At 35.5% G+C, this 12,477-nt stretch overlaps 1 protein-coding gene across 3 annotated transcripts in view; it reads left to right on the top strand.

The window, feature by feature from the left end:
• The window catches only part of SUPT20H (suppressor of Ty 20 homolog (S. cerevisiae)), a 39,281-nt gene that overhangs the window by 14,912 nt on the left and 11,892 nt on the right, over positions 1-12,477 (top strand). For 2 of the 3 annotated variants that reach the window (XM_010835630.1, XM_010835628.1), the window contains exons 11-21: positions 2,351-2,507; positions 2,600-2,656; positions 4,465-4,536; positions 4,820-4,977; positions 6,810-6,836; positions 7,354-7,386; positions 7,941-8,058; positions 8,656-8,758; positions 8,930-9,088; positions 10,792-11,098; positions 11,562-11,716. In XM_010835630.1, coding sequence (XP_010833932.1) covers positions 2,351-2,507; positions 2,600-2,656; positions 4,465-4,536; positions 4,820-4,977; positions 6,810-6,836; positions 7,354-7,386; positions 7,941-8,058; positions 8,656-8,758; positions 8,930-9,088; positions 10,792-11,098; positions 11,562-11,716 — 1,346 coding nt within the window. The remainder of the gene's footprint in view (positions 1-2,350; positions 2,508-2,599; positions 2,657-4,464; positions 4,537-4,819; positions 4,978-6,809; positions 6,837-7,353; positions 7,387-7,940; positions 8,059-8,655; positions 8,759-8,929; positions 9,089-10,791; positions 11,099-11,561; positions 11,717-12,477) is intronic. The other variant, XM_010835629.1, reaches the window with a different exon arrangement.

Raw genomic sequence — 12,477 nt, 5'->3', positions numbered from 1 at the left:
ATCTATTTCTGCTTTATTGACTATGCCAAAGCCTTTGACTGTGTGGATCACAATAAACTGAAAAATTCTGAAAGAGATGGGAATACCAGACCACCTGATCTGCCTCTTGAGAAATTTGTATGCAGGTCAGGAAGCAACAGTTAGAACTGGACATGGAACAACAGACTGGTTCCAAATAGGAAAAGGAGTACGTCAAGGCTGTATATGGTCACCCTGCTTATTTAACTTCTATGCAGAGTACATCATGAGAAACTCTGGGCTGGAAGAAACACAAGCTGGAATCAAGATTGCCGGGAGAAATAGCAATAACCTCAGATATGCAGATGACACCACCCTTATGGCAGAAAGTGAAGAGGAACTAAAAAGCCTCTTGATGAAAGTGGAGAGTGAAAAAGTTGGCTTAAAGCTTAACATTCAGAAAACGAAGATCATGGCATCCGGTCCCATCACTTCATGGGAAATAGATGGGGAAACAGTGGAAAAGTGTCAGGCTGTATTCTTTTGGGCTCCAAAATCACTGCAGATGGTGACTGCAACCATGAAATTAAAAGACGTTTACTCCTTGGAAGGAAAGTTAGGACCAACCTAGATAGCATATTCAAAAGCAGAGACATTACTTTGCCAACAAAGGTCCTTCTAGTCAAGGCTATGGCTTTTCCAGTAGTCATGTATGAATGTGAGAGTTGTCCTATAAAGAAAGCTGAGCACCGAAGAATTGATGCTTTTGAACTGTGGTGTTGGCGAAGACTCCTGAGAGTCCCTTGGACTGCAAGGAGATCCAGCCAGTCCATTCTGAAGATCAGCCCTGGGATTTCTTTGGAAGGAATGAGGCTAAAGCTGAAACTCCAGTACTTTGGCCACCTCATGCGAAGAGTTGACTCATTGGAAAAGACTCTGATGCTGGGAGGGATTGGGGGCAGGAGGAGAAGGGGACGACAGAGGATGAGATGGTTGGATGGCATCACTGACTAGATGGACGTGAGTCTAGGTGCACTCCAGGAGTTGGTGATGGACAGGGAGGCCTGGCATGCTGCGATTCATGGGGTCTCAAATAATTGGACACAACTGAGTGACTGAACTGAACTGAACCTATAAATTTAGAGTCTGTTCACCAAAAAGAAATTCTGAGCAGAGACGAGTATAAGAATAAAGAATAATTTATCCCTTCCTAATACCAGTGTAATTTTTGTTAATGTTACCTTTAAAAAAATCAATTTGTAATTTCTTTTACAGATCTGGGGAAAAGCGATAATAGTTTTAGAAGTCAGTTTATAACTAAATGCCCTTTTATAACATGGTAACTTGTCTTTGAATATTTTAGCCATCTCAATAAAGTAAAAGAATACATATTAATTTAGATTGCAGTTATAGTTGGCTCATCATGAAGTTCTCTTTGACTATTTCCATTGTCCACTTTGGATCTTCAAGTTTGAAGGGGCTGAAATAACCTACCCATTTTCTAAATTCTCTGTTTTACTGTTGAAGTAATATATGCTGAGGAAAAGGTACAGCTTTGGAAATAGTGAAATAAGTCCATAGAGAATCCGTCAGCAGTCCCATAAAGTGCCCTAGAACCTCTTTCCACATCTCTCCACACCCACTACCAGTACCTTAGACCAAACCACTGTCATCTTCATCTTGACTTCTGTGATAAACGCCTTCCTACCTGGTCTGACTGCTTCACCTTTGCTCCCTTTTGGTCTGTTTACCACACAGGCAAACCAAAGTAATGTTTTAAAAACCTCAAAGCAGATCATGCCACCACTTGCTTAAATTCCTCTAAAACCATCCCATTGTACTTTATGTTATCATTCATCTGCAAGGAAGGCCCTTGCCTTGCTCTTTGACCTCATTTCCTGCTGGTGCTCTAGTCCCACCTGTGTTTTTCCTTTTTGAAACAAGCCAGCTTTGTTCCTGCCTCAGAAACTTTTAAAATTCTCTGCTTCAAATACTCATTCCCTTATCCCTCCACAGGTTGTTTCTTCTTGTCACGTCTTGGCTCACACATTTTCTTCAGAGTCCTTCCTGCCCTCCCCTAGTGTTGCCCTCCGTATCACTTACTCCTCCCAGGACCCTGCTTTTCACTCGTACTCTGCTGTTATCTGGAGTGATCTGACCTGTTCCTTTGTGAATGTATATGTGTCTTCTCTTCTTGACTGTCAGCTCCATGGGAGCAGGAATTGTGTTCGTCGTGTTCATTTTTATTTCACCAGTGCCTGGAACATTGCTTGGCAAGTGACAGTGTTCTACAAATATTTGTGGTTTAATTACACATTTTTTAAACCATATTTATTCTGAGTTTCTTTTATTAGCTTGGTGTATCAATAATTCTAATCTCTTAATATTTCAGATGTTTCAAGAGATATTCCAGGTCCTCTCTGAATCGGCAACAGGATCTGTCTCATTGTCCACCTCCTCCTCAGCTAAAATTACTTGATTTCTTACAAAAAAGAAAGGAAAGAAAAGCAGGTCAGCATTATGACCTCAAAATTTCTAAAGCAGGAAATGTAAGTATATGTTTTTAAATGAAGCTTATTATACCAAATGCCTTATTGTGCATTTTAAGTATATTTATTTATACTGTTTTTAATTTTTTTAGTGTGTAGATATGTGGAAACGGAGTCCCTGTAATTTGGCTGTACCTTCTGAGGTGGATGTAAGTCAGTTCGTGAATTGCACTTATTTTCATATGTTAGATTCCTAAATCTCACTAATAGTATCTTATACTTTGGGAAAATGAAGATTCTTACTACCGCTACTTTTCTCTTTTAATTTTATTGAATGAAAGATTCTTTATGTAGTGCTTTATAGTTTTCAAAATTTTATCACACATGATTTTATATAATCCCATAATAACCCCCTTTTTTCCCCCTAGTTTTAACCACTAGTTCATTCTCCATGTTTGTGCAAAAACACTTCTTAAGTCAACTGCGCATTTTCAGAAGCTGGTCTTTCATATTATTTGTCTAAGTTATGTAACTCCTTAATATAAATTTGTTTTAGAGCAGGAAAAATAAGCAAGGTATTTCCAAATGTGTAAAAAAATGGTACATATTACATAATATGCATAAAATGCCTCTGATTTTTTTTTCATAATATTTTGTCATAATTTCCTGATAATACTTCTCATTGGTTAAATTAAAAAATTAACAATACTGGAGCAGTGGCCAAGGCTCTCATCCTTGAGTAGTAGTCTTTGCTGGTCTATAATGTACATGAACTATAAATGAGCAAAGAAAGAGATCTTTTGATAGGAGGTCCCGTATTTCTTTTATTTTCCTATTTCTCCTGTTTTTATTATTCGTTAAACTCTGTAGAAGTGGTTAGTTATTTTAACAGATGTTTGCTCTGTGCATACTTCCTTGGCTAGCACATGTGTAGATCTTATTATCTGTAATTTTAAAAAGATTTTCAAAAGCACAAAGCCAAAAGCATTAGAAGTAGACTATATACAACTCAAGAAAGTAAGCCACATTATCTTTCAGTGTGTATCTATCTATACACCCCTCAAGGAACATGGCCTGAGAAGAGATGTTTGGTGCAAATACCAAAGGGAGGAATTGACTTCAGAGGGCGATCTGGGTATATATAAAGCAGCGCTTCCCAAACCTTTATGTACATAAGAATCATGTGGGTTGCTTCTTAAAATGCAGATTCCAATTCGGCAAGTCTGGGCTAGGGCCTGGTCTCTTGCAGTACTTGACAGGCTTTTAGGTTGCATGGTACTGGGCTCTGCAGACCTTGCTTTGAATAGAAAAGCCCTAATACAAAGTTTCTCAGTCTGACTGATCAGTTGAAACATCTAGGATACCAGTTAAAGCCCCACTTCAGTCCAGCTTACAGAGTCAGGTCTCCAGGGGAGGGACATGGGAATCTGAATTTTTACCAGATGCCCAAGTGAGTCTATTACTCTTAAAAATCGTGGTTACCAGAAAGAAGAGAACTTTTCAGTTCATGGAGTCTGGTAGAAAATACAAGTCTGGTAGAAAATACATGGAAAATATGGTTTGAGTTTGACGAGAAAATGGAGATTTACAAAAATTTTACCAATTTTAATATAATTTCCGTAGTCTCTTTCTAGTTTTGTCCACACTGTTACGTGACAATTCCAGTAAAGACCCAGCCAAAAGAAAAGATCCTGGTCCTGCTCACCTCTCTGACATCCCAGTTTTCCTAAAAGACAAATATGATACCTACTTATGGAGTAAAAGGAAGAGGCATTTGTGTTTATTACATTTGTTTAATGGCAAAAGAGATCCTAATTTTGTTTTATTGTAAAACCAGTTGGTCTAGTTAAATATACATCAGGAGAATTTGAAACTACTTAAGCATAAATAGTTGATGTTATTAGTGATTCAAGAATTCTTGTGCTAAAGAGCATATTGTATTAAGTTACTTAGGTTTTTGTCTATTGTCATAATACTGGTTTCATTATATCTGATGTCTCTTGATGTGGTTGCTTAGGTGGAAAAATATGCCAAAGTAGAAAAATCTATCAAATCTGATGACTCACAACCAACAGTCTGGCCAGCCCATGTAAGTAACCATTGCAGGCTCCGTTTCTTTTGATGTTGTTTCTAATCTGGGATCTGAATTTATTACTTTGGGATCTCCTTCTGTTTTTAAAGAATGGCAGGCGGATTCTTTGTCACTGAGTCACCAGGAAGGCCCTTTTAGACAGTTTTAAATAGGTCTACAGAATATGTTCCATGTTTCTTAATTGCTAGATATAAGTTAGTGTGTTATTTATTCCTGGTTTTTGTTAATTCTGATAATGTATTTTCGGAAGAGGGTATTTATTTGGGATGCTTTTTTTCAGGACGTAAAAGATGATTATATATTTGAATGTGAAGCTGGTAATCAGTATCAGAAAACAAAGCTGACCATTTTGCAGTCACTTGGTGATCCACTTTACTATGGTAAAATCCAGCCATGTAAAGAAGACGAGGAGAGTGACAGTCCAATGTCGCCATCCCAGTGAGTTCTGTTAAATACATGTATTTGACCAAGTAAACCATCAAGAGTTTATTCAGTGACTACTCATGAGCTTTTGATGAATAAAAATTTCCCTTTTTTGTTAGTTAACTTCAGTTAGATTTGGCAGCAGACCTCAGTAAACTTAAATTGTAGTTACCATTGTTGTCCATGAGTTCTTTAAAATAATAATTTCTTTTTTAAAAACTATGCTTAGTTATTTTTATATTTGCTATAAAATCTATGCCTGTGCTGTTCCTTTTGATATATTTATATGCTGCCACTTACGACTTTGAGGGGCTTCCCTGGTAACTCAGACAGTAAAGAACCCACCTGCAATGCAGGAGACCTGGGTTCGACCTGAGTAGGGAAGAGTCCCTGGAGAAGGGAATAGCAACCCATGCCAGTTTTCTTGCCTGGAGAATTCCATGGACAGAGGAGCCTGGTGGCTACAATCCATGGGGTTGCAAAGAGTCAGACATGATGGAGTGACTAACACTTGCACTTTCACTTATGACTTTAACCTCTGTGAGCATAAAGTGCTTCTGGCAATAATTGGTTTTAAATGGGAAGCAAGGTTACTGTAACTGTAAAAGCTGTTTAAAATGCTTGATATTTCAGCACTGCCTGTAAGGACACGGACTCAGTGCTTCATGTAGTTACTGGCTCTCTAAATATGTCTACATGGGACTTCCCTGCAGTCCAGTGGATAGGACTCCATGCTACCATTGCGGGGCCAAAGATTTGATCCCTGGTGATGGAACCAGGATCCTGCATGCTGTGCGGTGTGGCCAAAAATAATAGAAAGCAATAAGTATAAAGTTGGTCCTCACTATCTGCAGGGCACTGATCCCATGACCCCTTGGGTACCAAAATCTGCAGATGGTCATGTCTCTTACATCAAAATAGTACATATTTGCAACATACTCATATCCTCCCACATACTCTAGTTTACAATACCCAATACAATGTAAATGCCATGTAAATAAGTAGTAAATACAACTTAAATGTTGTGTAAATAGTTGCCAGCCCATAGCAACTTCAAGTTTTACTTTTCAGAACTTTCTGGAATATTTCCGCCCCCCACCCCCCAAATATTTTCACTCCATGATGGTTGAATCTGAGAATACAGAATCCACAGATATAGAGGGCCAACTGTAGTTGAACTTCCTAAACTTATGGGTTGCATATGTTTACTACAAGGTATCCAGTATTTAGTTTTGTTTTCATGTTTTATTATTAGTTCTCTTCTTTTAGTCAAGTTGATGGTGTTTTGAAAAGAAGGAAAAAGAGAACCTGAGCAGAAAAAAAAAGCAAGAGCTAGCTCTATGTTAAATCATAACAAAATACGAGTTGAAATTACAGCAGAAAGATGGATTTTAAAGAATAACCTCACCAATACCTAAGTAAAAGTCATTAGGAGAAAACAGTAGCAGTCAGGGGATCCTCAGCTACTATTTTGTTTATACTTAGTAGAAAGACCAGATATTTTGATTAGCCATATTTTTTTTAAGTCTTCCCTTTAGAAACACATGTTGGTCATTTTAAATAGTTAGTTACTAACTTTTCTGAAACACAGTGAAATGACATATCTCTCATTTAAAAAAAAACTGGTTCAGAAAGCCAACTGATTATATATTTGTTTGATAATTAGAGAATTGAATTTTTTGCCTTTTGCTTTACGACATTGCTGCAGAAATGCTCCGTGGCTTATTACCTTCCAGTCATTCTCCCATATTCATAAATTACTTGATTTAATAGCTATGAAGTTAAAAGTTTGAGCTGCATTAACAAGTTTTTTCTTCTTTTTTTTTTTTTTACATTTTATATTTCAGCTTCTCCACAGATGATCATTCAAATTGGTAATTAAAAAATAAACAAACTCACTATTTTAATCTGTTAAGAAATCATATAAATGTCAGATCCTTTTAAGAGAGTCGGTAAAGACTTTATTTGAGTTGGTGATAAACTCTTCTTTGTCAAAATGTAGTCTAAGGTCCTGCTCTGTAAACATTAATAATGACTTCCAAAATCAAAAGTGTAAAGCGAGAGGAAGGCCACAGGCCTTGCACAAGGTAGGTCAGTGACTTTTGCTGTGGGACAGACACTTGTAAGGGTGTGTAGCACTTAGCAACTTTCAGCCCCAAATAAATCTCCCTTAAATTAAATCAGCCAATTTATTCACAGAATTATTTTGTAATGCATGCAAGACTTGATCATCATTTAATATTTTTTAATGTGTTTTCAATATTTTTTTCATGATATCTTAATAGATTTTAATTCTATATTTAAAATTACTAAAAGACTTCAAAAGTAATCTCGGGGCTCCTTAAAACAAGTCTATTTAATACTTTTCTCTTTTCTTAAAAAACAATTTAGGTTCGTTATTGGATCAAAGACTGATGCTGAGAGGTAAAAATATTTGTATCTTTATTTTTGATTGGATAGGTATGATAAACTTTACTCTTGTAGGATAGAGAATACTCCGTTAGGAGTCAAAGCTTTGATTTTAATTATATCTTAGGTATTCCTAGGAGTTTTAAATAGAATTAAGAAAGTAACAAAAGGATAATGTTTAAAATACAGCTGTATTTTAAATAAAACTTAGATATATCTATAGTAGCTAAGGAAAATGAGTTTTCGGTAGTACTTTAATCAGAATATAAGTCAGAGTCAGTGGTTAATTCTTTTGGCTGCTTATTGGTGGAATAATACCTGTAATTTTATATTAGAGACAAGATACTGAAAGGATCTTTTAAATTGTTAATTAGCAAAATGTTTTCAGTTTTAGCTTGTTACTGAACATATTAAAAGACTGTGCTTTTATCAAAGATAAATTGTCTAAATTTTAATTTTTGTGTTATTTTTCATAGAACTTTTTTCATTGTTATTCATTTCCTATGTAATAAATTTATGTTTAAAATAGAGTTAGCTAATCATTGCTTGTTTTCCCCCTAATATTTCAGAGTAGTCAATCAGTACCAGGAATTGGTCCAGAATGAAGCCAAATGTCCAGTGAAGATGTCGCATAGCTCCAGTGGCTCAGCCAGCTTGAGTCAGCTTTCTCCAGGGAAAGAAACAGAAGTGCGTTTGGTTAACTTTTTTGTGCTATTACTTTTTCCTGCCTGATTGTTCTCAAGGAATCTGAGAAATATTAAGGACTAGTTTTTGAGGGATTGTTGCCATCCAGTCGCTAAGTCATATCTAACTACAACCCCATGAACTGCAGCACACCAGGCTTCCCTATCCTTTACCATCTCCTGGAATGTGTTCAAATTCATGTCCATTGTTTAGTTTTGTATTTACTTTTAACTTTAATTTTCTTTTCATGATTTAACTTTATATAATGGAAATTTTCAAATGTACACAGAGATATAAAACAAAAAGCATAATGAACATCTGTGTATACTGATCACCTGCCTGGCTTCTACAGCTGTCATTTTTCTGGGGAAGATTTAAGGGTGAAGCTTTGCTGTCATCTTACTCTGCTCTTCTCCTTCAAACTCTTAACCTTTTTACTCAGAAATATTTCTCCCTTTGTAAAGGTGCAGTCTTTTGAAATATGTGTAATACCTAATCTTTTTAAACTGTGTTTTCATCCATAAGTTACAGTGTTTTGAATTGGTGAATTTCTGATTTGACATCATTTTAATGAGTATGCTTAATATCATTGTCTCTCAGCAGCCTGAGACCGTGTCAGTTCAGTCTTCAGTACTGGGGAAGGGAGTGAAACATCGACCTCCACCCATCAAACTTCCCTCAACCTCAGGAAATAGTTCCTCAGGTATTGCATTCCTTAATTTTCTATAATCTAGAGTAAGAAACAGATGATCATAATCCATTTATTCATATTTTGATTTGCTCAGAATTTTTAATTATAAATCTAAGAAATAGCAGAATTCATCAAATCCTAAATTGTAAACCTAGCAAATAACTTCTATATTTTTTTCCCTAGGTAACTATTTTACACCACAACAGGCCAGCAGCTTTCTTAAATCTCCAACTCCTCCTCCTGCTTCTAAGCCACCAAGTCTTTCTCGGAAGTCATCCGTGGATCTTAATCAAGTTAGCATGCTTTCTCCAGCTGCCCTGTCACCTGCCAGTTCATCACAAAGTAAGTTGTAACTTAAATGCTTCATTAACTCTTCATAAGCTTTTGCATTAGTGTTTCTTAAGATAGTTCTTCCAGTGAAATAGTGAAATCTGAATGTACTGTCTACCCAAAATGTTCAAGTTTTAAGAAGCTTCAGGCAGATCTCTTGTTGACTGTATGTATTATGTGTTTATTGTAATTGTATTTGTTTTTCTGTATTTATGTATGCAGCTTGTGTATACCTTTCTTATAGACTTGCAACCTACACATCTCCTGAAAAAAATAATCTGATAATTAAATGTAGCAGTAAGATTCCAAATTATTTTTTGTACCAGTGTACCTTAGGACATTTTACATTTTATGTAAACTATGCAGCTGATACGGAAAAAAATGTCATGTGAGTTGTTGCTGCAGTCCTGTCTTCGTAAATGTAAGAAGTAGACTGAAAGCTAGTTTTTTAAATAATACCCGTACACTCTCATTAATTGCTGTCAGTTACTAAAATGTGGGATGATCATAAAGCATTCTGAAGATAATAAAATGTAATTTTTACTACTGAATACTTTTTTTTAAACATCAAGAATAATTGCTCAAGAATTTTAGCATTAGTTTGAATTTCTTCAAATTAACAAATATCTGAGATATTTAGGTACCAACTTGCAAATAAAAAAAGCATTCCAGTTTTTTAGATTTTTTAATAAATAATGAATATGTGCTGAAAGTTTTAGTACACTGCACAGTGACAGGGTGGTCTTTGCATTAGATGTAAACATCTTCATCTTGATAGCTCAAAAGGTGTAATTTTTCTGCCTTCTTGTTTTGCACAAAGAAAAAATTTATAAATTTCCTGAAAGTCTTATTCACACTTCTTATGTTGTGGGTATGGATTATTATGTTAATCTACTGCACACAGTTGTTACTTTAAGTAAGGGTTGAGTGACAGCTTCTGGACATTCACATTTCTTTCCTTTCTTTCTGCAGGACATGAAAGCTAAAAAAGAAAACACCTCAAGAGCTTTTGGTTTTATTTTTCTGGTTTTGTTTTTTTTATTTTTTTATTTTTTATTTTTTTTAAAGTTGATAAACTGTGCATACTTCATTCACAACAGATTTTCTATACATTCTACATTTAAACCGAAGTACACAGTTACTGTTAAAGATGCAGTATTATCTATCAAATACTTGCTTTATTACTGTGTTTTGTAAAATTTGTCTGTCAGGGTAAACTTGATGTGTTAGGAATTAAATATGTATATTTAGGTGCCAAATACGATAGTTAACTGTATGTAATTTATTAAATATGTTCAGAGTTTTATCTCAGACTGTTAACAGAAAATAAGCAATATTTCTAAGTGATGTCCTAAATTAGTGAAATCGTAAATAACAAAAATTAATTTGAATTCCTTTTAAAGTTTTTAGGCCAAAGATAGCATGGTAGGAAACTAACTTTTAAATGGGTTTTGTGATAGAATACGAATGTATATTTTTACTGTTACTGTAATAGCATCTCTGATGGCATTTGTAGGTGATATACTGCATCCTTAATTGTAATTGAGTGTAGCAACACTCAGTATCATGTGTAGAAATTAACACTTGCAGTTAACTGCTTTTAAAAAAAAAACTGGAACAGACTGTCAGTGCTAAATAAGATTCCATTAACCTTATTTGAAAAAGGACTGGCCATTTATAACAAACTAGCAATTTTTATTTTTCTCAATGAGCAGGATCTGGAACTCCTAAGCCATCTACTCCTACACCAACCCCTTCATCGACCCCACACCCTCCTGATGCTCAGAGCTCAACTCCTATTACCCCTTCAGCTACCCCTACTCCCCAAGATTCAGGCTTCACCCCTCAGCCCACTTTGTTAACTCAGTTTGCTCAGCAGCAAAAGTGTCTGAGCCAGGCAATGCCTGTAACGACCATTCCTCTTTCCACCATGGTAACATCTATAACTACAGGAACCACAGCCACCCAGGTCATGGCAAACTCTGCTGGACTTAACTTCATCAATGTAGTGGGCTCTGTTTGGTAAGTTTGCATCGAAGCCCTGATTTTTTTTTTTAAGATAATCTCACCAATCTAAAGAAATTATTTGTGAAATTAAAAACAATTTGTATATTGTTGAAACTGAAAAAAAAAAGGTTTCTGCGTAACTAGAATTTATCTCAACAAGTATGTTTGAATTTTAGGTAGTAATACATCCATTATAGGCACTAAGGTGGTACTACTGATTTCACGTTGACAGCAGCTTAGATTTTTCCTGTTTATCCTGTGTTACCATCTTTTAATCCATTGATGAGTATGTTACTCTACCAGATAATATTTTAAACCTTAGTAGATACATAGTACTTAATTTTTGCCAACCTTGCTGTTGATATTTAAGACTGAAGTATCTGTGTTTGTGGAGTAGTTTGTTTTTTAATCCAAGGATTTATGTAGCGGATTTTTCCTTTACAGCACTAGCCTAATGCTTTGTCTTATTCTCCTGCAGTGGAGCTCAAGCTTTGATGAGTGGTTCAAACCCTGTGCTGGGCTGTAACACTGGTGCCATAACTCCTGCAGGAGTAAACCTGAGTGGCCTTCTACCCTCAGGAGGTCTGCTACCAAACGCATTGCCGGGTGCAATGCAGACAGCCTCTCAAGCAGGTCAGAATATTGGAAATAATAATCTCTAACAAAATTACACTCCATGCTTATGTTAAAATGTCATTTAAGTGATAAACATTTAATATCCTTTTTAAATGAAATATTATGTTGAATATATTTCCTGTCAAAAGCTTTTAAAATTCTGATACTTGAATTAAAAACCATCTGGCTATCAAATTCTCTGAAGAAACTTGGTAAGCCTGTAAGTCTCTGCAGATTTTATATTTGACTTTCAAACATGATTATAAAAGAAACTAATGGTTACCAGTGTAGTCCTGCTCCAGGTAAAAGAAACATATTTTGAAAACATGTAAGCAAGAAAAGCAACATAGCATGACATTTTAAAGCCTCAGTTCTGAAGCCGGACTGCCTGGATTGAATCCTTCTTGTGCAACTTACCATAACTGCATAATCATAGCAAAGTTACCTTTGGGCCTCATTTTCCTCATAAATAAAATAAGAATAATAATAACACTTTACCTCACAGTTGTGAAGATTACATGGATAAATACAGATGAGGTGTTTATGCCTGAGACGTGATAAACATTCAAAAATGACTGCTGTCCCCATCATTAGTAGTAATTCATTGTGGTGGTTGTAGTAATGTAATTACGTGTACTGGGAAAATGTTGTAACAACTTGTGCTACTTTTAAAGTTCTTTGAGAGAATGTATCGTAGAACAGTCTCATTTCTTACTCAGAAAAAAAAGATGAACAGAAAAACAAACTCAGCATAGTAAGGAGAACTGACTATAAGTTAT

Source organism: Bison bison, unplaced genomic scaffold (assembly GCF_000754665.1).
Source record: "Bison bison bison isolate TAMUID 2011002044 unplaced genomic scaffold, Bison_UMD1.0 scf7180017864048, whole genome shotgun sequence".
Classification (NCBI taxonomy): Eukaryota; Metazoa; Chordata; class Mammalia; order Artiodactyla; family Bovidae; genus Bison; species Bison bison.
This window is presented reverse-complemented; position numbering and strand designations above follow the sequence as displayed.